This window comes from Anopheles arabiensis, chromosome 2 (assembly GCF_016920715.1).
Source record: "Anopheles arabiensis isolate DONGOLA chromosome 2, AaraD3, whole genome shotgun sequence".
NCBI lineage: Eukaryota > Metazoa > Arthropoda > Insecta > Diptera > Culicidae > Anopheles > Anopheles arabiensis.
Genome location: NC_053517.1, coordinates 85,914,969 through 85,941,236, shown reverse-complemented (window position 1 = coordinate 85,941,236; position 26,268 = coordinate 85,914,969). Strand labels below are relative to the sequence as shown.

At 46.4% G+C, this 26,268-nt stretch overlaps 3 protein-coding genes across 5 annotated transcripts in view; 2 read left to right on the top strand and 1 right to left on the bottom strand.

Moving 5' to 3' along the window:
• LOC120906156 overlaps nt 1–26,268 on the bottom strand; it is a 62,515-nt gene that overhangs the window by 22,628 nt on the left and 13,619 nt on the right. The gene's annotated exons all lie outside the window — the stretch shown is intronic.
• Nucleotides 1,065–8,020, top strand: LOC120894520. Its single transcript, XM_040297157.1, has 10 exons — nt 1,065–1,629; nt 3,559–3,674; nt 3,782–3,967; nt 4,053–4,269; nt 4,380–4,777; nt 4,870–5,035; nt 5,365–5,510; nt 6,418–6,532; nt 6,656–6,762; nt 6,839–8,020. The coding sequence occupies exons 1-10, from the start codon at nt 1,596–1,598 to the stop codon at nt 7,931–7,933; spliced, it is 2,580 nt and encodes an 859-aa protein (XP_040153091.1). The 5' UTR covers nt 1,065–1,595; the 3' UTR covers nt 7,934–8,020.
• LOC120908345 (serine protease inhibitor 27A-like) lies at nt 8,819–11,578 on the top strand. The gene is made up of 5 exons (XM_040319296.1): nt 8,819–8,951; nt 10,083–10,180; nt 10,249–11,061; nt 11,123–11,273; nt 11,345–11,578. The coding sequence occupies exons 1-5, from the start codon at nt 8,921–8,923 to the stop codon at nt 11,479–11,481; spliced, it is 1,230 nt and encodes a 409-aa protein (XP_040175230.1). The 5' UTR covers nt 8,819–8,920; the 3' UTR covers nt 11,482–11,578.

Here is a 26,268-nt window from a genome sequence, read left to right as displayed (position 1 = left end):
GCGGGTACAAGTAGTCCCCCACACTGGCAAACTTTCCCACCCGGGCAGTAAATCCACAGCGCACGGTGCAGGAATTACACGGCTATGAGCAGACGAGTAGACCAGTCCAACGCTGAGGCCTTTCCCCTTTCGCTGTGAAGAATGCAATCCAAGGTACTACACATTCCAGCCCGGCTCCACTAAACGCTCATCCGAGAGTGCGTCAGAGGAAAAAAGTGATTTCACACTCGTTGTGCCACCCATGAAAGCCCCTCGCCACAGAACCGTTGAAAGCCGTCACTCTGACAAACATACTGCGTCACGGTTACAGATTTGTAGAATCTCCCCCGGCCCAAAACCTAAACAAACGGCCAGTGCCAGAGTAAACCGCAAACTGCGCACCGGTATTTGTCCAGGAGTTGGCTGGCTGCTCGGCAAACGAGCTGATGGGCTTTCCCACCATCCAGCTTGCCATCATGCCGGTGTATCGGCGTGCACACGCACACGCCATACCCCATATTTTGGATAGACGGTATGCGAGATCTAAATTGTTTTCGTCAAGTGGACGCAACCTCGCTATAGTAGAAGCCCGGGTGCCCCCTCGGGTGTACTAATATTTGAGCAGCTTGTTGGGAAATCCCCTTTCTGCCGAGCGGTGCCGGCAGCTTCGGGGCCGTGCACGGCGCGTGAAACATGGTGGCACTCATCAGAAAACAAAACGCTTAATTTTGATTGATAGCTTCTTCTTGTTGTTGCATTCATTGCTCCAAGTCTTTTTTGTCAAAATTTCTTGGTAAATTACAAAAAAAAATGTTTCCAAAACACTTCATATTTGAATTCCAAATCCCATCCCAAAACTAGTTGGAATTCACATGATTAGAATTATCGTTATAACCCACCTTCCCAATCAACCCCTCTCATCGTAAATATTAGAAATAGTTTTTTTACGAATTTCGCCCCGACCTGCCGCGCTTATTCCGATGAGTGACGCCACTCAGTCACTCAGCAACGGGGCACACTCACGCACACACGAGATCGCATAATCAGCGCTCGATCGCACCGCAGCATCGGCACGATCTTTTTTCTCAGTAAAAGTTTGCTCGCGTCCCGGCCAAGTCGTGCCGTCGCGACCATCCGTCCCCAGTCGCGTACAGCGTTTGAGGGGTTCTGCTGCTATTATTTTTGTTGTTTGGTGTGTGTGTATATTGTTAGATTTGTTTTGTGTGCGTTGCTGCGTTCTTCACATCAAGGCCCATCAAGGTGGCACACCATCAAGGTCAAACGTGGCCTTAGCGCATCTTCCGCGGGAGTCGTTAGATCGTTCGTTTCCAGCTTTGGGCGTGCGCTCAGGCAGTGAATTTTGTTTGTGTGTGCGTCGTTTGTATCTAACCATCTAATACCCGTGACGCGGAGTGGCGGAATTTACGCACGATCACACACATCAACGCACCGCCAATGGTGGCTGTGCTGTGCGTGTAAGGGCGTCCGTGTAAAAGCAACTGACCGTCAATAACACAAGCGGTGCGAGAGAGCGTGCTCACCTTAATACCAGCCAAACAGCTGTCGGGGGATCGGATTTGGAGATCCCGCTAGCGACGGACAGCTTCCCAAGCGAGATGCGGTCGGCGGTGCCCAATAGCGTCAGGTGCTGTAAGTGTCACTACGTAACAAAAAAAGCATACTACGGGATTACGTTTTCAGGTCAAGGTTTCCGTGTGCAATAACAGGCAGAAAGAGTCCCTCCGTATAGACGCGGCTTGAGCAGAATTATCGAACAGCAAACGGTGCCTAGTAGATCGATATCCGCTAATTAGAACAAACCGGGGAAGCCTGAGCGAGTGCGTATCAATTACTGGTGACACACTACCCTTTTTTCCATCGTACCGATTACATCGCTTTGGAATTTCATGCCAGTGAAGGTTGTCTTCATAATTGCCCGCCGTTTTGCGACACACCGAAGACGACGATGATTCAGCTCGAACAGGGCGCACTTGCGTCACACCGAGCACCGCATCGTACGCGGATCGAAACAATCAATCTCTTGCCGTTTCCAGCCGTTCCCTTGCTTTTTTGTTGTTGTCCCGCCGTATCCCACCACACACAAGCCACACAGTGGGCGATTAGCATGTGCGCGCATATGCACTGACGTTGCCTTGTCGTCGCCGTGACTGATGATGATACTCTGATCGAGCGCGCGCTGCACGTTTTGCAAAGTCAAAATCCGGTAGTAGCTTCACGTCTAGTGAAAGCATCGCAAACTAAACCCACCCTGCTCAGCTAATGTTCTGTCTGTTGATGCAAATCAATCTCTTATAGACACCTAACCGACGGTGATAACCATCCCGGCGAAACAAGCAGCCAGCGCGAAACAGCTCTTCCCAGTCAAAACATTGAATATTAATAAGCTCAGGTGTGCAGACCGAAGATCCCTGCTACCAGCCTTCATCGATACCGATCAAAACATCAAAGAATCCATAAGCTGTGTGTTCTTTTCTTTTTTGCACCCTTAATTTCGGGAAGCTTATTCCGATTGGCGAAGATGTTTTCTCAAGCCAGTCAATTAAACGGCGACCGCTAACAGGTTTTCGAACAGGTTTTCTGGGTGTCAATGGCACGAATCGATAGGGGGAGGGGCAAAAAACCCCACGGATTGAAGCGTTAGGGTGTGATGGTGTTCTTGACGGTTCTTGGGTTGGTTTGGTTCGCTTTCCGTCGGAGCCAATCTTTGGAACGATCCCCATATAGTTCAAGAAGACACGACGACCAGATTAGCATACGGGATGAAATCGAATCAGTCTTCCGAGATGTTGTTTGTCAGAGGGTACCTTAAGAGTGTGGTTTGCGGCTGCAATGTGTTAAAAAAGTTTGATTGCATATTTTTTTAATGTCCAATAATGATAGAGTTACAAGGAATAACTTGAAGCCTTTAAAACAAGCGATTTTTTAGCATGGCTCACATGATGTCTTATCTTAATTTGTCAAATTTGTTTTCAAAGGTTTGCTAGAGCTTTATTATACAAACCAATATATGGTCTACAATCAGTAAAATATCTTCAACTCATATTAATTGGTTCAGGGTACCCATTCATGCACTTTTGCTGAAGTAGTCATGCTTATGAGTTCCAAGAATCTCATACCAGAAGAGCTCTTATTCCAGTTGTACAAGTCCTCATTGGAGTAGAAAACTTTCCAACTCATAACTACCGGTACGCATTCTCAGAACCGTTCGTCATGCAAAGAATTTACCATGCCCGACATCCCCAAACTACCGACAAGGAGTGCTTCCAACAGCATGCGACCTGGCATGATGTTTGCACTTGTGCGAATCGAAATACGTAAACAAACGATCCAACAACGTGCAATACCAGCAACATCAACAACAACAAAAAGTTGTTAAACTCAAACACACTACCACCCAACCGCTTCGCAGTAGACGGAGTAGATGCTTACATTAGTGCGTCACCGCCACGTGCGGCTCACACACAGCGTTCCTTATTGCCTTCAAGCGGGGTTTGGTCCGGGAACGCTCGATGCATCGATATGTGCGCGCTACATTTCACCCGTTCTGGTTCATTGCAGATGCAGTCCTGATGCTACTGATTTCCATCGGTACGGTGCAACCCTTCCGACGGCATCACCTCCGTCACCAGTCCTCCTTCGTGTCGAGGAGTGACTTTGACTGGAATCTCGCTCGTGTAAGTACACTCCACGCCACGCCGTTCACAGTTGATTGGCACTAGATTGCGAAGCTTAGTAGAGCTTTTTTCCTCATTTTTGCTCTCCTTGCCGTTTGCCATTCCAGGAAGTGTTCCGGCACGAAGACTCAAATGTCGTGTTTTCGCCGTTCTCCATCAAACTTTTGCTAACGCTACTGTACGAGGCAGCCGAACCGGGATCCGGCACCCGATCGCAGCTCGAGGCTGCACTGGTCGATCCGGACCTGAACCAAACGCGTGCCTTCTACACACAGTTCCTAGATGCATCGCAGGTAGGTTGTTTTGACTCCCTTTTGAAAAGATCGATGTAGTTGTTTCCATTTTTTGTTTCTAACATTTCTTGCTTCCCTTCTGCAGCAAACGAACGGTGACTACGAGTTCGATATTGGCACAAAAATGTTCCTGGACAAGGCGCGCGCCAAGCTGCCTCAAGCGTACACTGACCTTCTGGAGCAAATGTACCGTACCTCGGTGGAGCGGGTATCGTTCAATGGCACAAAGGCGACCGCCGAGCGGATAAACACCTGGTGCGAAAAGGTAACCCGTGGTCGCATCACGGAGCTAGTTACGGAAGGTAAGAGGTGACGTGCGATACAGTAATTTCCCCGCAATGAGTACGTCTCGTTTATTAGCTGATAAGCATCGGAGCTCTTTCTAACCCATTCCTTTTTTGTCGCCTCACAGACACACTACAGGATGCACAGCTAGTACTGGCGAACGTGCTGTTCCTGAAAGCGTCCTGGAAGAACTCGTTCCCCGACGACCAAACGCACAATCGGACGTTTCACGTCGCCGACGGCGACACGGTGACAACCGAGTTCATGCGCCAGATGGATCTGTACGACTACACCGTTCACGAGCAGCTCGGGGCGGAAGTGCTCCGGCTACCGTACAAGGGACGCCAGTTCAGCATGAATATGGTGCTGCCGCACCGGAACGTTTCACTTGCGGCGCTTGCCGACGCTCTCACGCCCACCATGCTCGACTCGATAGCGGAGCAGTTCGTGCGGGAAGAGGTAACGGTGCTGATACCAAAGTTTCGCTTCAACTACGGCACACTGCTCAACGAGGCCATCCAGCGGGTAAGTCACAGTTGTACCAATCCCGTATCGTACGGGATCATAAGGTAGCTGCCGTTTCTCACTATTTCATTTTTACCACGTTCTACTTTCAGCTGGGAATACGCGACGTTTTCACTAAGAATGCAGCACTTCCCCTGCTTGCGTCTGCTGATGACGCCAAACAGAGCACCATCAAGAATGAAGTGCAGGTATCGAAGATGCTGCAAAAAGCGGGTATCGAGATCAACGAAAAGGGGACGCTTGCCTTTGCAGCGACTGGTACGTCATCGATGTGCACGAGGGGCATTACAAATACTTTGTTTTTTCGTTTACTTGAGTTCTTAAGGGGGCAGAGGGGGGGGGGAACATCTGCTAAGGAACTAGTTGATAACATCTTGACCCTGTCGAATGTCGTCGGCTAGGCAGCTGTCGAATCGTTCTTCCCCTTTTTGCTTTTTGATGTATGGATTTAGTGTTTCTTATCATCATCAGACTTCATACCCTTCCCCAGTCATCCCAGAGAGTTTTGAAACATGAAAAAAACAAATCCCCTTTGACATTCCACTCACAAATTCGTCCTGTTTGTCTTCACCATTATACTTCCACAGAAATTCAGCTAGTCAACAAATTCGGTTACGACGGCGAGCCGATCGTGTTCGAGGCCAACCGACCGTTCCTGTTCTACATACTCGACGAGGAAACGAATGCGATCCTGTTCGTGGGAAAGGTAACGGATCCTTCGCGCAGCACGCCCTAACATACCGCCGCCCCAAACAAAACAACATCTGAAGACATTTTTATGACAAAAACGCTCAACGAAAACGCTATGCCACGTGCCGCGACTGTAAGTCGGCATTTTAGCGTTTAATCTTGAGACAAAACACTAGCAGCCAACTCCCATTGCCGAACGACGACGCGACGACACGCTGACACGACTGAAGAGAGAAATAGCCAACAAGTAGCCGTAAACAAATCATCGCCCGCCAGCCACCCTTCAAGGCCGCCGGCAGCGGCGTAACCCGTTAACGTGAAAAGCTTTGGAAGTTGTGTAACATATTATGCCTTTAGTTATAGTTCCTTTAGTGTGTAAGTTTTTTTTTGTAAGAAAATAAACAAGCTACAATCTAATCAGCGCAAAAAGCATTGACCAATTGATGGGGCCGGGTCGGGGTTTTCCCGACCACCGATGTGCAACGATTTCGCAGAATACAATCAGATGCGGAATGAGGACAATGATTGTAGAATATAAAAATCCCCACCCTCGTCCCATCGTGCCAATGCCATCAATTGCTTTGAAGAAGGTGTACAATGGCGCTTAGCGACTCTTTATTATGCTATTTTATTATTAAGAATTGTAATACAATAACAATCAACAACATCAACAACAACACTTGAATCGAATCAGGTCAAAAAATTAGATTTCCTTGTTGATTTCTGTACATCTTCCCAAACACTTTTCAATTCACCAGTTGTTGAGACGGGCTCAATGATTGTATGCATCGCCGCATCGCGCTACGGTCCCAGCCGAAAAGGGTACCGTAATCTTTTGTTCACTACTACGTGGAATATTCTTACGAAACAAACATTCATTCCGCCCAGGGCACTCACAGGGATGAACTCACCCACTGGTCGGTCCGCTGGTTTGCGTGGATCCAACATAGACACCCCGTACCGCGGACCGCCTATCAGTAAACGTTGGCAGATCGTTCGAGCTGGACGAAATGGGCATCTTCCACGTTCGACGATGGGCAGCGGTGTTGTGCTGTGTGTTTGCGCGTATGTTTACCTCTATCAGCTGATACTTCCTCCACGCACACACACACACTGGGGTGGGGAGGAGGTGACAGTCTCTAATCTAACTGTTCTTTCACAAATATCTCTCTTCCCCCACACACGCAGTGACGATCGCGGCAACTCCAAGGAAGTTTTTACAAAATCGCTTCACCGTCGACTACGAACCATTCGCAGGGCCGTGGAATGATGATTTCGATTGGAGCGTAATAAAGGTACTCACGACTGTGCCAGGGTGCAGTGGCGATGGTGTTGCATTAATCACACTTTGTTCTGTTCCCCCCCTTCCAGGAGGTACTCCACAAAGCGCCGGGCAATGCGGTGATTTCACCGCTCTCCGTTAAGGCCCTGCTGGCGCTACTGTACGAAGGTTCGGCGAGCCGATCCGAGACGGAGCGTGAACTCCAGCAAGCACTCAGCGGCGGTAATTCGCAGGCCGTTCCCAAGCTGCAAGACGATCTGCTGCAGTACAAGCAACAGCAGCAACAAAACCTGCTCATTACCGATCGCATCTTCTACGACACCACGGTGACGCTCCTCCAGAAGTATCACAGCATCATTGCGGCTCGCTACAATGCCACGACGCAGAGTGTGGACTTTCAGGACACGCAGTCGGCGGCGGCCGAAATCAACGCGTGGATCGCGCAAAACACGCGCGGCAAGATTCAGAACATCATCAAACCGGACCTGCTGCAGGACGCACTGATGATGCTGATCAACACGATCTACTTCAAGGGTTCATGGTCCATCCCCTTCCCGACCAATGCAACGGTCGAGCGGCCGTTCTTCACCGGCAGAATGCACACGGCGGGCCGGTACGGTGGACCGCGGTCCGTTCCTTTCATGAAGCAGCGCGAGCGAATCTTCTACTACAAACATGCCGAGCGGTTAGGTGCCCAGTTTCTGCGCCTACCGTACGACTCTAACCAGCTGTCGATGATCGTGGTGCTGCCGGATGAGCAGGTTTCGCTGGGGCAGCTACTGTCCCGGCTTACGGCCGATGCGGTCCACGAAACGCTGGCCGACATGTCCGAGGAGGAGGTCGAAATCGAGCTGCCCCGCTTTACGATGACTTATTCGAGCTCGTTGCGCGAATGTCTGCAGCAGCTGGGCGTCTCGCGGGTCTTCACCGACCAGGCAGAGTTGCCGCTTATTTCGCGAGGTCGCACTACCCCGCTAAAGGTTAGCACGATACTGCAGAAGAGCTGCATTCTGGTCGACGAGCAGGGGACGGAAGCGTCGGCGGCGACCGAGGGCACGCTGGTGTTTACCATTCTCAACCAACCGGTCAAGTTCATTGCCAACCGGCCGTTCCTCTTCCTGATCTACGACGAAAGCAAGGGCAACTGGCTGTTTGCCGGCAAGGTGGAAGATCCACAAACGTAAGCGGGCGACAAACAGTGACCAAACAACAGAGCTTCTTGTATGAGCAGTATCAATAAAGATGGTTTACTGTTTAGTACCAAACCTTTATGAGGACTATTACGCCCCTTATTTGATGTAGATGTAGGTGATGTTTTTTTCCTTCTTCTTATTATTCTTTTTAAGTCAAGTCCTACCTATACTTGGCTATCCATGATTATTTAATAACCCATAGCAAGATAGTCAGTCGTCCTTATAAGGGCTGCAGTCCATACGGGGCTTGAACCTTTGACGGGCATATTGTTAAGCCGTACAAGTTGACGATAGTAATATGGATCCGGCTTACAGGGTTTTCCAGGGGTTCTCATTATTTTGGGACACTTCCTTGACTCCTTCCTATTGGAAGTGAACTTCATATGATGGAAATTGGACTCTATGGCACCCTTTTTGGAAAAGCTACTTGGAAATTCCTATTGGAATTGACCAACAAGGGTGCTATAGAGTCCTATTCCCATTACATTAAGTTCATTTCAATTAAGAAAGAGTCAATAAAGCGCCCCACAGCTATGAGAACTCCTGGAAAACCCTGTAAAATGAAAATTAGCCAAAAAAATATTTCAGCAAATTTATTCAAACTACTGTTGCCATCGCTTTCATGTCCACCACACATTTGCAGTGTGGCAATCGTTGGGTCATGTATATTTTCTGTTCACCTGGCGCCTAAGCAAGTATGGGTGCAATCCTGCCCGATCATCAGCTTCCGAACTGAAACCGGTTTATCAGCGATCGAGTGCGAACCTGAACCGCGCGCGCGATCAGCAGCGCGTTCTAGCCCGATCTCGACCGGCCACTCACAAAGCAGTAGGAGCAGGTGGGATAGGGAAGACGCGCACGGCACGTTCGAGCACTCATCTCGCGCTCTCGATCGACCGCAGAACCATTTTGTCCGTATTCCAGTACGGACGCAGTTTGTGTTGTGTGACTCCTCCGGTGTTGGTTGCGGTTTCAACCATGAATAAGCTAAGCTTTGTGATATTGTGCCGTAAGTTAACCTTCTATTATTGTCATTGTTCTTGCAGGTTTTGTTGTTATTTTTCATCATTTCGTGCACGTTGAAGTGATAGCTGTGACGTAAAAGAGTTTGAAATTTGATTTTATGGGATAAAAAGAGCAAAATCTCTGATCGTGTCTCTGACTTCAGAATATCACTAAAGAATACTGCCGTTTTATTTGTTGTGGTGCCGTGTAGGTTTGCTTCAAGTTGGTAGAATCGAACAGATAAGAACGCTAACCAACCAACAGGAATAGCCCGTAGGTACTGTTTATATGACCCGCGGCACCCGTAGGTCGCCTTGACCGGTGGTTTTTTCTTTACTGTACCATCTCGCACACATACAGACGTTAGCGATCGTCTTCGGTGTTGATTCTTCTTTCGCCTTTGTCATTGCGTTTCCTTTGAGGTAACTAGTTTATATGTTACCCCAGTTCCCTTAACGAACCCTCGATCAAGTTCTTCCTCAAGCTGTTCGATCTATTTCTTTTCCGATCGACTAGTTTGCGAATTCGTGCAATTAATTCATACACACAGACACACCAACACCGAACCCTACATAAAGAAACTATCGGTTCGAAGACGTGCGCATCATATTACAGGCAAAACAGATCGATTCGTTCACGACTGGGTGTCAAGTGTCGAAAACTGGTCAGTCAAGTTTTGGTCGCCGGTTCGGATATTCAAATATTCGACATTTGAACATTCGGTGCGAACACAACATGCATAATGAATAGTGCTGGCGCGTGCTGTGCTCGTACGGGGCTGATACGATGAACTTCACCGTTTGTGTGCGTGTGCGTGAGAGCGTACTCCGGTGGGAATTCCCCACCGTTTGAAAGCAGTCGCGTTGATAGCACCGGTATTTCCCGGTTCTATTTGTGGTCGTTGCTGACACTGTGCGTCTCGAGGTAGTCGAGGATGACACTGACACTGAAGTGAAGAGGAAGAGATGGAATTGAAGTAGGTCACTTTACAGGAGATACACAATAGCAAAGAAGCGAGCGGGCCAACGAGGCTGCTACCAGTTCTACCGATGGGAAACTCCCAATAGTTACAAACTCGGGGCGAAGAAGTTGGAGATAAATCTTAGCTAGTTTGAAATTTGGTTTCTTCTTCCAGTTGCTGCACTTTTAGTTTTTGACGCTACAGCCCAACAGGATGTACACGGCCCGTTCCAAGGTCAGCGACAGAATGAGTTTGACTTGATGTTCGTGAAGGTTTGTTCTTTGTCACTGTTTATGTATTGAAACCATCAACTAAAAGATCGTCTTAAACGTCTCTGCAGGAAATCTTCAAGAACCACAACTCAAACGTTGTCCTGTCACCGTTTTCGGTGAAAATTCTGCTCACACTCATCTACGAGGCGTCCGACACCAGCTTCGGCAATGCCGTGTCCAACACCAAGCGCGAGCTTAGCACCGTCATCCAGAACGATAACATCGAGCATACGCGTAGCTATTACAAGCAGCTGCTCGAATCGGCCCAGCAGGACAACAAGGACTACGATCTGAACATTGCGACCAACTTCTTCGTGGACGACTTCATCGAGGTGATCAACAAGTATCAGCAGATCGCAAACACGCACTACCACGCAATGCTCGAGAAGGTGTCCTACTCGAATCCGACGCAGACGGCGACCACCATCAACAACTGGGTGTCGGAGCACACGAACGGCCGGCTGCGGGAGATCGTAACGCCCGACAGTCTCGAGGGCGCAGTCATTACACTGGTCAATGTGATCTACTTCAAAGGCCTGTGGACGTACCCGTTCCCGGAGGTGGCGAACAACGTGAAGCCGTTCTATGGTACCCGCGGCAAACCCACGAACGCACAGTACATGGAACAGAACGGACAGTTCTACTACGACAACTCGGCCGATCTCGGGGCTCAGATTCTGCGCCTGCCGTACCGTGGCAACAAGCTCGCGATGTACTTCATCCTGCCGAACCCGGACAACACGGTCAACCAGGTGCTGGATCGGATCAACAGTGCATCCCTCCATCAGGCTTTGTGGTACATGGAGGAGAACGAGGTGAACGTAACGCTGCCCAAGTTCAAGTTTGACTTTAGCGAACAGCTGAACGAGCCACTGCAACAGGTAACGAGAAGGAATTGCTGCCGATTTTACCCGTCACTAAATCAACTTCTCCCGGCTTTAGGTTGGTATTCGTGAGATCTTCTCACAAAACGCATCGCTACCGCTGCTAGCGCGTGGACGTGGAGCACGGGATGAAGTGCGAGTGTCGCGGATCTTCCAGAAGGCCGGCATCACCATCAATGAGCTGGGCAGTGAAGCTTACGCTGCTACTGGTAAGATACTACAGTGTTAAGCACAATTGTTTTGCAAAAATGATTCTAAACCATCATTTTCCTTCTGGTAGAAATTCAACTCGTCAACAAGTTCGGTGGAGATGGTGTGCAGATCTTCAACGCTAATCGGCCATTCATTTTCTTCATCGAAGATGAAACCCTCGGAACAATGCTGTTCGCGGGCAAGATTGAAAATCCCGTCTTTTAAAAAAGAAGGTTGCGGAACCTCGGATCGTTCGTTTCTAGTACACAACCCGCTAGACAATATTTTCATGCAATAAAAATGCTATCAAACATGACTGGAAGGCCATTGGTTCGCTTCTCTTTTCTCTTGTTTCGTGGAGCTTTCATAATTGATTAAATTGAATTAAAAAGTAATTTTATTGTTCAACTTCATGTCATGAATTATATGAGTTTCATTGAAAAATAGCACACAATATTCAGGGCAAATCAGCTCGTTTAATATTTCAAGCATATTAAAACAACATCCAGACTTCAACCAATCATGCATGAGACTGCACTGGCTCAAGCTACAGGTCGATTATTGAGTAAATAAATAATATTCACTCCAATGGGCTGCTAAAAGTGCTTCATCCAACGATAAATAGAACACCTGGATGCTCACGCCCCGGAAACATCGCCCATGCCCGATATCCTTGAAGCATGTTTGAGCAGGGAATTTGCAAACATCAATCATTCGAACAATCGGCTCAATCGATCCGACCGACCCACTATAAATAATCCTCGATCAAAGGTGCATTTAGCGACTATCATCGTACCGACGCTATCCGGTGTGTTGTTAGCAAGAACGTTTCCAGCCCTTGCATAACTGCACACACACACACAAGACACAAGACGAACAATGCACACTCCTTCCCATTGCAGCGAAGCTATTCTTCACCGTTTGCAACGCCCAGTCGAGAGTATAATAGGGGTGTGTACCGATCTAAATTCGATCCAAGCCGAAAGTGCTGACAAAGCGTTTCCACGTCCCTCCACAACCAAAACCTCCATCATCAAAGCAGGATGATGCAGTTCTGAAGCTTCAGGTCGCTTCAGCAGCGCTGCACTTTTCTTCTAACAACACACACACACACATTGAAGAAGAATGCCCGCGATGCAACCGATACGGTACTGTACCGTGTACCTTGCGGCAACAGCCCGTGCAGCCCATAAATAATGCTGAATCATAAAAATGTAATTACCAAGGGTATGTTTAATTTCTACACAAAAGGGAAAAGGAAAAAAGCCCTTCACGTCCTAGGAAGTACGCAACGGTATGGTTTATTTTGAAGTTTGTTTTATGAGCTTTTTTAACGGTGAAGAAATTCCCCCCTTTCGTGTGTTTCGCCTGTGTAATGCAAGCGAAATCCGCAAACGATGCGAGGACCCTCCAACCTTTACAATGAGTGGGGTTTTTTTTGGTGTGTTTTGTGTGTGTTTATGGGGAACTTTGCCAGTAAAAGTAGAAGAGCTTTGTAAACATTGCTGCTGGAGTGTTGTGCGATTTTTTCCAAGATTTTTGTAATGATAACCATGACTCGGAGAATAATGAATCTCCGTCGCTAGGTATCATTTTTCCTGCTGGCGTAACATTGCCGGGGGTTCAATTAATTAACAAAGTGTAATTTACCTTTTTTTACTAATTTGATTGCAAAAAATCGTCCTACAGTGCTGATTTTGCAAGCACAACAGCTTCACAACAACGACAAATTTCAACTAAAGTCGATTAATCGAACATTCGTTCGAAAACAATGAATTATTTCAAACTTTCTGGTTTTTCAGTGATTTATTGCACAATGAATTGCTCATCTTAATCTCTCGTTCTCCTCCTATTAGTTCTCTTGCAGATTGTCGATAATGTGTTAGCCGTTTCGACACCTGCGCCTGTTTGATCGCATTTCTGTGTTTTTCACCAATGTGAAATAGAGCTTTATCGTGTTTCTGTCGAAAACAGCAGGTGTGTGAGCTTCAAGTTTTTATTTTGTTTTGTTTTCTTTCCCACCAATCGAACCACTTCCTGACGCTCGCAATATAATCAACTGTCAATCTAAAACGGTTTCGAATGGGGGGAGAGGAAGGGATGTGTTTTACTAAAAATAAAACAAATCACCATCAATTTCCACGCCCACGTCAACCAACCGAGGGGGGCCATTTTCCGTTCCATATTTTTGGTTTTATTTTCCGTTCAGTGTTCGTTTTACATTATATCTTATGTTTTTTTGCTTTCGTTTTACTCCATTTCACTTTGGCTTTGGCAAATTTCCGGCCCACTTCTTTTTAAACCTTTCCGGCACGTGCCGGCGCGGGTACTGGTGGTGGGCATGCATCCTTTATGGTTGCAATTTTATCGATTCACAACAGTGAGCCAATTCGCTCAACCTAACCAGACCGCTGTCTACGTGTCCGTCGATTGAACGACGGTTCGCAACCCACGTGTTTTGCATCGAACCCTGTCCGTTAATCCCTGCGGTAACCCGGTTACCGGGTGGCCCTTTTTCCCCATTCTCCCGTTACGGCTTTATTTTGACCCGATGCCACTAATCCTCCCTGCCGTGACCCCGTGACACCTGGCAAACCTCGGGGTAGGAGGGGAAGGTTATAATGCGGCAGCATGATGCAGGCGGTGAAATCGACCCGGCCGCGCATATACCGACCATACCGTGGCGTGGTGCTGTCGAGTGAATTAACATTCCGAGCGGCTTCATTAGGATTACCCGGGGTGGCAGAATCAACCCACACGGCCGCACAGCTTGACTCACTCACGGATTCGGGCATCACGTACGGTGCACGGCTGGCCCCTTATCAACCCGAGGTCAATCGTTGATCTAATTTACGTGAGGGAAGGCTACGCCTCGTTGGCAGACCGTTGTTCGGCACTGAGTTTGCCCTGCAGAGCGGCGTCAGGTGAGGACAATGGAAGATCGTGTCGATAAGACGATTTGCATTTAATCGATTCGATATTAATGTATTCGATGTAAATCATATTAATGATAGGGAGGGAATATACTGATGCGTCGCTTGCATAGGGCAATTGATATTTATGTTTAAGTTTTATACAGGTTTTTAAAAGTAAATATCCTTAAAAGTATATCTCTATAGGTTCAAAAATAATGAAAGAGTTGCACCGATTCGATTTAAAAAAAAGCAACCAACCATAACAAATGTATAAGAAGAAATATTAAAACCCATTCACACAGCAAATACAACTCTATCCCAACCATGCATAACATCGCAAACGTTCCGTTAATTAAATTCTTCCAACAAACTAACCAAGCAGTGCAAAATCGGGTCCACAAGCAGTGCGCGTCAAGAGCTTGCGCTTGATCAAGAATTTTCCCAGAAAACACAGCCACGATCCGTGGTAAATCAAATTAGCTTCCAGCAACCATCCCAACCTTCCGTTGTATACGAAAAACACACACACACACACACACACACACACACACACACACTTATCTTCATTGCCTTCACTACGATGTGCGCGAATAAAGTCGTCCTGCGGCGGGTTTGATTGGTTTATTGGATTTGTCCCTACACGGGATCGATGATACCGGAGGTCATCCAGCTCAATCCAGTGGGGAAGACAGTGAGGGAGGGAGGTGCAAAAAAGGGCTTACAAAAATCAATAAAACTAATAATCCCTCCGTCAGTTACCACACACAGCTACGAGGCAACGTTAAAACGCCAGACTGGATTGGGTCCGGGGAGGGGGAGCGCAATGTTTTCCCGGCGGCCATCGCCACCGTCCATTCCCGTTCGCTTCTGTGTTTACTCTTACCGATCGAATTGGCCTAGTTCTACCCCAGTTTGTGTATGTGTGTGTGTGTATGTGTGTGTGGGTGTGTCATTACCCTACGGGCTATCCGGTCGGTGGTTGGGAAAAGATGCTTTTTTGCCTCACCCGCTGGACTTACCTTTACTGCTCATTCATTAGTCATGCAATCGAGAGCCTGGAGAAAAGCGGAGCCGAAATAGGGGGAAATGCGGTACACGGGAAAGGTCATACGGTGGTCAGAATATTCAACCCCACACATTCACACACGCGACCACAGGATGCATTAAGCTCGGTAAGTTCCTTCCCCGTAGCCACACAGGGTGTGGTTTTGTTCGGGAAAATGCTCACCTTTCTACCCACATATAGCGTGTCACCGTGCAACCTCCTAGGGTCAGAGCAGGAAAAAAAACTCTCCCCCGGGAGGCATTTTGCTCAATCCTCTAAATGGTCGAATGGTACGGTTAGCAAGGCCGCCGCCCGTCAGTGACCAACGCTACCCCCTTCATCACCATCCTTAGTAGCATGTAACTAACAGCCATTTTCCCAGCTGTAATCGGAGTTCCCGGTTTTCTGTGTCAACTCTTGTCCTTTGTATTATATATTTTACTCCCAGTTGCGCTGTGAAACAGGCGCTAAAAACAAAAGCACAACATTTCAATGCCAAACACTTTGGCATCAAACACAAAAAAAAATAGATGGAAAATGCCTGCACGACAAAACCAAACTAACACACAGGCAAAACGCATCCCACCGTAGCAAATGTTTGCATATTTTATTTTGCGCACCGAAGCACCATCACACAAACCGTAGCGCAAAGCGGGTCGGCTCCTAAACCGCCAACAGTTAAGCCAGGCGTACGTATATCCTTCACCGACCGGCAACGTTTGTTTCGTGACACAATCGCACTCACACACACACACACACATACACACACACAAACACAGCATTTAGCCCCCATACTGAGCTGTGCTGTGCAAAAATTGTCCAACTACAAACGAATAGGGAACCACTTCAGCGCACGCCGCTTCGAAAGGTCTAAGAGGACCTACAGAGCCTGTTGTGTGCGGGGTATTTCTCGTGCACAGGCTAAATTCAATTTTGTCCTTTGCAACTTTATTTGCATACTGCAATTCATGGCAAACACGATCGTGCTGCACCCGAGCTGAGCTGCTGCTTTCGCAATTAAAATGGAGTTTGTGCGTTTTGTTGTTTGATGCCGTCCGAAGTGCAGGGCTGACTGATTTCTGGCTAAGGGCGGTAACAATGTTCAAAACGATTTGCACACTAGAAACACAGTCCATGTGGAATGGGTGCAACGAGTGGGTATAACAATTTCGACGGCTGTTGATTTTTTCAGCTTCGCGTGTATACTTCTGCGGTTTTATTTTATCATTTTTGGGCATTGTGGAAAAGAACGATTGCCAAATGTTTTGTTGTTTTAATCAAGTCAAGACTTTTTAGTATATGTGCTCAGAGATTTTTAGGACTGACAATCAATTAAACTTGACTTTGAAGTAAATTTGCTGAAAGATTTCTTGCTTTGTTACTAGCGTTTTATTTCACCAACAATTTTTTTAACAGGAAGATTCACATTTTGAGAGTTATTAATTGTATATATAAGAGAGAGGCGTAGAAATTCTTTGCACATTATGCAAGTTGAATTCTGTCCTAAAATTTGAGCAGATATAATTATGCGGTGTACATTTATTATTCGGCTTTTTATTCAAAAAGATTAAATGTTACTCCAATGAGTTCTAAACTAAAACTAAACCCTCACATTAATTCTACCTCGGTTGGCGGTGTATGTTTGTGGGAGCTGTCTGCGTCCGGCTGGTGTCCGATGTCGCGCGACCGTGCTGTCTGCGTTGTCGGCCCGGCTGGTGTCCGATGATGCGCGCCCGTGGGAACTAGAAGAGATGGAATGTGCCGCGCTGCAAAATGGTAAAGCATTGTGTCGTGCCACGTGATGGTGTCCAATGCCACATAACTATATGTGTAAAATTTGTTTATAAGCAAAGATGTGTTTTAAAAATAATATTTTGTAGATAATGGTTTGGAATGTATTAATTAAATACTTTTTTTTATCATAGTTTCAATTTGTTTTAACTTTTCCAAACACTTCTACATATTTCACACAACATATTTCTACTTCAACGGAAAAATGTAATCATGCATAGGATAATCTCATCGTGCATATGGCGAATTGGGGTTTGTTTACATGTTTTCAGGCTAAAATACAGAGGCTTAGTGTAGTGTTGTATGCAATAATGACGTCATTTCAACTGGTAAATGTCAAACTCCATACAAAAAAACGCCTTGACACTAAAATGACCCATTGTTGTCAAATAGCTTTAGTGTTGGCAACCTCTTTTTTCGTAATAATGATTTTTTTTTTTCAATTGAATGCTTTATTTCTACACTAAAACATCATTTTATTCGAAAGCTTTCAAATTTAGAATAATTTTCATCTCTACAACGAAACGCTAAAACACCAACCCAATACAAATGGTTCTCAGCGCATGTTTGCTTTCAACTTCACCGCTCCACTTTTAACGGGGTACGTTTGACTGGGCGTTCAAACACCGAGCAGAAGCCAAACATACAAGAATGCACGGCGCAAACACTCACCCAAATCGTAAACATTCGCTAAAAAAAACCATCTCCAAAAATCATTCCCAACGCCAAATGAACCCGTTCTTCTGATGCTGCTTTTGAGGGATAATTGTTTGTTGCTTTTTTTCTCTCTTGTTTTTTTACAGCCCTCACATTTCACCCACCCAATCGTAAGCTAATTGTCTGCAAACAACGTTTCAATCTGTTTCCGTCTCGTTAGCGTGTGCCTTGAGTGGAGTGGTGTTGGTATTGTTTTTTTTTATATGACTCTCGATGCAAAAATGTACAATAAAGCATACCATTTCGGTGGCACTGAAGAAGAAACGTACAGAGTGCATGCAAATGATTTCGCCTCGCATCTTTTCCCAAACTTTAGAACAACCAACCCATCAACGCGGTGTGTATGTGTGTGTTGGAAATGTGTTACATGCTGCGAATCGAATTCTGTTGCCGGTGTGACGGCGGGATGAAAAGAGCACCGGGTCATACAGGGGCACACGCTGCTCTTGAGGTTAAGGGTCCTAGCCTAAAAATGAGGCACATTGCCATGGAAAAAACCCTGCGCTCGACTGCTGGTTTGTGGCATGCGAGTTGAAGCTACTGCCAGCCAGTGTGGTAGTGGTACAATTTAAAAACAAACGCTTGTTGAAGCTAAAATCAAGCACCATCTACATGCGAACAAGCGAACACGTGGCACCACACCATATTCCTCGCACGTACTCATACCCATCGTAAAGTGGTTTTATGTTTCGCACACTTCCACCAACCAATTCGGCCCTCGGTTTGGAAGGTGAGTTGATTTGGAAACAATGAGAAAATGAATAAATAATATTCTTTCCCGTTTCCGCCCGTAGTTGGCGCCGACTTTTTGGCTCGGTGTCGCTCCGAACGATGATGAGCTTGCAAGTTTCGCAAAGCCCGAAGAGGGTTAAGCCCGCTCGGGTGCGGTGTGGAGTTGAGTGGGGAATGAGATTTCTGCAACACTTTCGAGCAGAACCACAGCCAAAGTTAAAATTTCCGTTTCACAAAAATGGAGCGGCAAAACAATGAAAAAAATAACATGGAAACGCGATCCGGAAATAGCTTTAAAACCCGTGAGCTTTCCATCCGGCAGCCCGGGGCAGCCCGTGTGACCCGATTGCATCTTTCCCCGTGTTTGCAAACACACGTTCCGGTGACATTTATCCCGGGCTTGTTCGGGACCGGCGGGCCCGGGAGGTCGACTATTTTCCGTTTCATTCCCATTTGTGCAGTGCTTTGTAGCAAACAGAGGGAGGTGAACATAACGATGTCGGCTAGCCATAAGTGGCATTTCTATTTCTTCGTTTGCTCGGACCGAGCCTCATGTGGCTGTGGTGGTGTATCCCCTTACGCGGGATGTGAGGTTGATGGTTTAATTTTGTGGAAGGTCCTGCAAACGCTTTTTACTTTCTTTCTTTCTTTCTTTCTTTCACTGAGCTCTCACACAAACAAACCCATACCTTCACACCACGTTAGGGTTGACATGTCCGGTATTATTTTTTTTTCTTTTTTGTTGCTTCCTCCCATTTTCCAATCCAGAGGAACAGATTCCTGTATGTGAGCTGTGTTCCCGTCGTCCTCCTCCTCCTCCAGTATCACACTAATCCCACACCGGACACTTCTCGGCTGGGTTTGTTTGTGTTTGGCTTTTTTGTGGGAAGCGCACACAAAACGGGGATGATAAAGCGTTTGGTCCGGAAAATGCTGCACGACTGTGTCTGTGTTGTGTCTGTAGCGATTGGACACCCCCGGTTTAGGAAACAGATCGAGCTCTATCCCTAACTACTCCAAAATTTCTGTCAAACTAAGCGACTCGACGTCTCTTTCGCTCTGTGTTTTTTATCTCTTGATTGAAGGTGTTTTTTTATGGTCAGGTCTGATAGGAACTAGGAAGCAATACTCCAAAAAAAACATGGCAACGACCATAAAACCTGAAGCAAGCATGTTTTGCACGAGTCCGGGTTTCCTCTATTTACAGTGCAATCTTTCATTTCCACTGACAGCAAGCTCTCAGAAGCCAAATTTACTTTAAACATTTTCCCGTCTCGGTACAGACAAAGTTTTGCTTGAAAGTGTAAAAAATCGTTCCAAAATATATTTTAAGCATTAAAGCAGCATAAAACGCTGCAACAATCTGATTTAAACTTTGACTGCTAAAACTGTCCAGTTTGCTAGTGCATTTCAAACATTCCAAAAAACCAGTCGTCCAGCATTGTATCGGTTGCAATTAATTCAAAATTAGGGAGTCGGGAGCTCCCATTTGCATGCGATTTGCATAATTCATTCATGTTTTTTGTTTTGCCGCTTCCCAGAATAGCACATCATTACTGCATTACTGATCGATTTCGACTTTTGCGTGACAATATTGAACAGCCCGTCCGTGCCGAATAGCGCCCGAAAGTATGCAACCCATTGTTGCACCATTCGGAAGGATTATTTCCTGTTGAAATGCATACCGAAAAGGCGTCCGATTTCTATAGATCAATTTACGGTTGCATACTGGCTGGTCGGATGAAAATCACCTCATAACGCACCCACGCACACGCAAAAAGCGTACCATGGTGTAATCAAAAGCTTCGCTATTAATTTACTCTACCCGCTTTGTGCCTGTAAATTGATCGCAAATTGCACGGAAATGAACCGCCTCTGGGGCCACGCAGCGCAAACACGCAACCGCCCGGTAAGTGATTAAGCGAAATTAATAAATACGCTGCCAACGGGTGTGGGCACATTTCACCCAGCGCCTTTCCACCACCAGATTGTTTTATAGATATTAATTTATGTTAAATTATTACATCAGTTATCATTAATTTCGGGCTGATACGGTACGGCACCGATCCTGCGCCATTCCGAACGCCACCGATACGGTTGATCACCAAATCAAAGACAATTCACGGGAACAAGCGTTTTTCAAGTAGCAAACATTAGATTATAGTAGCAAACATTAGATTATCCTCCTGCGAAAAAAACAGCAAGCCTATACCGCAGGCTCGCCACCGAGACAGATATCTATTTACACTCTCTATGTAGCTACCATCCCACCCTCAAAAAGGGCTTTCCGCTATGGTGCTGATTCCACACCCACAACCTGCGCTCGTAAAATAATCGTCAATCAATCGACGTCGATGATGATAAATCATCTGTCTGTCCGCTTTCCTTCCGCCTTTGCTCAATCTCAGATTGATGAGGATTTACGAAGAAGAAAGAAAAACGCCTACGCTTAAGTGAGGTAACAGATTCGTTCAGACCCGCCAAAACTTTGAACATCAGGATTGGGCGAGACTTTTTGGACGAATCTGTGCTGCCATCTTTGCGTCCTTTAATTGAGAACTTCCTTCGGAAGGCGTTTTCTAAACAAGATTTTTTGTTTACAATATCCTTAACTTTTACAGCACATTCATCAACGTTTAGACTAAAGCAGTATCACTCCTTGCACACAGCTCGACTAGAAGCAACACATCCATCTTCACGCTTGTAATCCGAAATCAAGCCGAAACCCTTTCCGGCTGGTAACGGGAGCCTTTTAACTCCTGCTCCAACATCCTCCTGCTCAACTCACGCTTTCAATCTCCTACCCTTTCTAAGCAACGGCTTTCCAGTCCAACAGATACCCCCAACGGAATACCACGAAACCGGTTCTTCGCGCTAGTGAAAATGTTAATCTTCTCAATTTACATGATAAAGTGAGGAAACATTTTCCACTGTTATCCCGAAATCTGTCCCCTCTCCCTCCCCAGAGACATCTTTCCCTTTACAGCCGCCACGCTGTAAAGTTGAGAATAAATTGGAAAAGCGCACTCGCTCGTGTTGCGTTCCCGCAAACTGCAATGCATTTTGTTGCTACATCACCACTACCACCATGACCGTCATCATCATCATCATGATGTTCGCGATCTTGAGAAGTACGCCGGAGGCGACAGAGCTATCTCTGCAAGCTGTGCCCAAGATGCACCGCGATGCCCCACGGTGCAAGGTGAGGTGCAAGCTGTCGGGCGATTATGTCACCGGTTTTGATGGGTTTTTCGGGCGCCCCAAGCAACGGGCACCCTAGAACGCATCTCACCAGACACGACGAACAGTTTGTGCGAGTTTAGATTGAGTGTATATCTTGAGCGATACCCGTAGCTGCGAGTGTGTACAAGTAGTTTCGCTGCCGGAAGAAGATGGTCTTCCGCGAGCGTCTGGTGCTGCCTCCGACACACACACACACAAACACACACACACACACACACATACACTCACAACAAATCCATCGGGTTTGATGAGGAAAGCATGGCGTATTTATTATACGCTATCCGTGGTGTAACTTTCGAGCCAAGGTTACATCAACTGTGAAAGCTGAAGCGAATTATGTGTCGCTTTTTTCCTCCACTTCCCTGCTCGGTGAAATGGAGTGTAAGCGTGGAAGATATTTTGCGCTTCCAGCCCTTTTGCTCCCTCTGACTTTGGAGAGAGGAAGTGTATCCGCGACTTTCGGTTGTGTTGGGAGGAAAAAAATAGATACGGGTGAAATAAATCATAAGCTTTTTGCGCGGTAGATGCGGCGCGTTGAGTTCATGATTGTACATTAGCCGGCGCGGTTGGTAGTAGTCAACGTTATCTTTTCGCTGTGGCAAAATCCGTACCGGGAAGTGAAAGAACGGCTGTATATATCAATCAGGGTAGTTTTGAAGGTTGCTGAGTGAAGGGCTTCAAATACACACCTTACTCGGTTGTCGGTTACACAGCACGAGCAGTGTAATGGTAAATGATAAGCTTGTTTCTAGCTTCTGACAGATCTTAATGGGCGTGGTGGCAAAGAAATGTGTTTCATTTTTTTAATAACATAGTCGTATAATGATCCTTCTGGAGATTCATAGAAATAATAAATTAATTAAATACAGTGAAGCCTCTCTAAGTCTCTCTCTATCTCTCTTTTGTTGACCAGTTCTCGATAGAGCATGTTGACGTGACATAGCCGATCAATAATCATTCTCCAGGATGCTCGGTCCGATCTCCGACAGCCATGGAGTTCGCTGTGCTCCCCTGCGCTTCATGCCGAACTGGTGATCGCTGTCCAACACCTTCTTGATCCTGCATTCCTGCAAATAATACACTGCTTCTCAGATATATCTGAGTCTCCGACAAATAGGTATTTGGTTTTCGTTGCTTTGATTCTTCATTCCAATCTTGCTGCTTCGCGCTCAGATACATCCAGTCAGATGTAAGCCTCCTTCTCTGTTGTCCTGCCAATGATGTCGATGTCATCTGCGAATCCAAGAAATTGGAGAGGCCCATAGAAGATGACACCTTCCAGGGCGAGGTTGAAGAGCAGACAAGAGAGTCCGTCACCTTGGCTAAGACCTTTGTGAGATTCCAACGATACTCTCTAAGTAGAAGCCTCTTTAATATCAATACTTTGCTTTAGAGTAACATTTTGACAGTACCAACATATTCCATACATTATTTGTCTCTTCAAAATTAATGTCTCCCTAAAATGAAGATGCAGATTTGGTTAGACAAAAGGTGTTAAATTAGATTCCCTGTAATTAATATGTTTTGAGTTCCTTGACTTAATCTCGCTCCGATACTCAAAAAACACCGATAGTGGGTCCAAGTGTATTTAGCATCATACATTTTAGATTTTTTTTTTTCAAATATTTTCTATGTTTTAGTTAACACTCTAGACGCTGTGTGGATCGTTTTCCATCTACAGCTTTTCCACTCTCCTTTTCTGTGATTGGTCTCTGAGCATCTCTCAGCAAAGCATATTGCAGCGGGAAGAAAGAGAGAGCGCATAATGTCAAAGCGGCATTGTCTCTGAGGATAAAAAAGCTAGTGAACGATCGTAATTACTTAAGGCTTATTAATCTTGAACTGTCATTTCTCAACAACTTACTTACTTACTTATCCGGCGCTACAACCGCTTTGCGGTCTTGGCCTGCCTCAGGAGTGTCTGAAACCGCTCACGGTCTCGCGCCTTCGTCTGCCAGTCCGTTATCCCGGCCTTAATGGCGGACGCCTCCACGCCATCTTGCCAACTCAATTTGGGCCTACCACGCCTCCTCTGTCCTTGTGGACGGCCTAAAAAGACTTTACGGGCTGGGTCGTCCGTTCCCATGCGTATAACATGGCCAGCCCACCGGAGCCTGGCGAGCTTAATACGCTGTACGACAGTGAGGTCGCCGTACATCACGTATTGCTCGTCATTATATCGACTCCTCCATTGTCCTTCCACACATACAGGACACACAGTATCTTTCTGAGCATCTTCCTCTCGAACGCGGCTAAGAGGGTTTCGTCAGATTTGGACAGTGTCCATGTCTCAGAGGCGTATGTGAGTACCGGTACTGCATAGATGCTATATAGTCCCAGACTCGTACGTCGCGACAGGTTCTTTGAGGTGAACTGCTTTTTCAGGCTGTAGAATGACCGGTTGGCAGCCAGCATCATTGCGCGCAACTCAGCTTCCATGCTATTGTCGTTGCTGACCTATGACCCAAGATAGATGAATTGTGGCACGACTTCAAAAGTGCGTTCACCTATCTGCACGTCACGCCTACGTAGATTCTGATTGTTTGTTGGTAGGCCCGCTGATGTTGCCACCATCAGTTTGGTCTTTGCCTCGTCTATCTGCAATCCGAGGCTCTCTGCCGCCTGCTCGATCCCTTGGTAGGCTTCTGCTACATAGGAGAGCCACAGACCAATGATGTCTATATCATCAGCGTATGCCAGGATCTGGGTTGACTTATAGAAGATGGTTTCCGTAGTCTACACCCTCGAGTCACGGATGGCCCTCTCTAGCGCCAGGTTGAATAAGAGACAAGCAAGCCCGTCCCCCTGGCGTAGACCTTTGGTGGTAGCAAATGACCCTAAGAGTTTCCATCCACCTTCACCAGGCTAGTGACGTTGGTCATAGTCATTCTTGAAAGAAGCCGAATCAGTTTGGCCGGGATTCCAAAAGAGCTCATAGCGTCATACAGTTTTACCCTGGCTATGCTATCGTATGCGGCTTTGAAGTCTATGAAGAGATGGTATGTGTCGTTTCTGTATTCAGCCATCTTCTCCAAGATCTGCCGCATGGAATCGGAATCCTCTTTGATAGGACTGGCTTGATGATTATTTGCTATAACTATAACTATACTATTTGCTATGTTAACTATAACCATCACTCAATTATGTTTCAATAATTAGATTCCTTTTCATGTGGTTTCCTTCATCACGCGAAAACCAGCCCATAAACAATAAAAACAAAGCATCACAATCAACTTCAATCGCAAACAGGCACCACTTATTGTTTTATGACACCACTCAACGAATCATAAAACTGAAAGATGTGTTTTTTTTCTAGTGTTCCTTAATTATTCTTCCATCTATAATGAGCACTTATGGCGCAAATTTACTGCTCATTGTAAAACATTGCATTTAACGACAGCCCAGCCAAACGAACATTTTGTTTTAATTAAACCTCACTCATTAACACGCGTCACATATTAGCGTATCATTAGCGCCTTACCCCAATGAGGCAAAAAAACTCCTTTTCTCCCTTGCATTAAAGCGTAGCCTGCAAAGACTTTGAACATCCTTAGACCGTGACTCTTAACAAGCATCTGGTATGAGTGTGTGAGACGTAAGATGACTACTTGCTTCACTATTTCCACCGCGGAGGTACGTTCCACGACCGCTTCAAACAACCCTTCAGAACACGGTGTGACGTATTGTCACAGCACTTTCACACACACACTCAGCAGAGTCCTGGGAGTTTCTCAACAACCACTTGAAAGTTGGACGGCCTGAAACACCATGACTTCACGAGAAAGCGTATCTATGTCGTGGGGTATCAAGAAGAAAAAAAAGAAGCGCCCGCGCTCATATACCCCACGCAAGCTTCACAAAATGGTCGCCCGCGTTGGCTCACCTCGGCAATGATGTTTATATTTGCATAATAAACTTTTCACTCTCTCTAGCAAGCGGAAACTGTTCCTCGTTCCTGAAATCGCTCGTGTTAGATACTACAACGGCCGGATGTTAGTCATTCGACATACTTTCGTCTTCCGCTGCTGGATGGCCATTTTGTTTTTCGTATCTTTTTCGCCCCTTTTTGCTCGCGCCTTTTCTGCATTTTATTCCGGCTACCTTCCTACCCTTCTCACACCTGCTTCAGACACCACCACGCAGCACACTGAGTCATGGTTGGGAATCACATTTTTCACCGCCAAACAGGAACCTCCAAACGGTACTGGTGGAACAGTTCGCCCCGCCAACGGTGCTCGCGTCGCGTTTCCGCTAGCTGGTTTGCATGAAAGCGCAACTGTATTAGCATCGAATTGCTATTTTGAAACCCCGAAACCCCACGATCCAAACGGCAAACTTTACGCTCGCACGACTAGCAGACTTTTTGCAGCAACGACAGTTTTTGACTTTCATGTTTGAATTGGCATTTTGGGGCCGTGGGAAGATTTTCTCCCCTTTGCTACTAAAAATAGACAAAAAAAAACACTCTCTTCCAGCTAGTGCACTCGCAATCTACGGTCTCCGTGTTGTTTTACGGCTCAGATGCGCTCGCGTAAAACACACCCGAGCATGATCGATCGAACTACCCAT

Bases quoted from the DNA above. Each gene is read 5' to 3' on its own strand.
- LOC120894520 (XM_040297157.1), top strand. From the start codon at position 1,596: ATGCGGTCGGCGGTGCCCAATAGCGTCAGGTGCT. The intron at 4,270-4,379 runs GTAAGAGGTGAC...GTCGCCTCACAG, and splicing joins CACGGAGCTAGTTACGGAAG to ACACACTACAGGATGCACAG. The intron at 5,511-6,417 runs TAACATACCGCC...GATCCAACATAG, and splicing joins ATCCTTCGCGCAGCACGCCC to ACACCCCGTACCGCGGACCG.
- LOC120908345 (XM_040319296.1), top strand. From the start codon at position 8,921: ATGAATAAGCTAAGCTTTGTGATATTGTGCC. The intron at 8,952-10,082 runs GTAAGTTAACCT...TTCTTCTTCCAG, and splicing joins AAGCTTTGTGATATTGTGCC to TTGCTGCACTTTTAGTTTTT. The intron at 10,181-10,248 runs GTTTGTTCTTTG...ACGTCTCTGCAG, and splicing joins TTGACTTGATGTTCGTGAAG to GAAATCTTCAAGAACCACAA.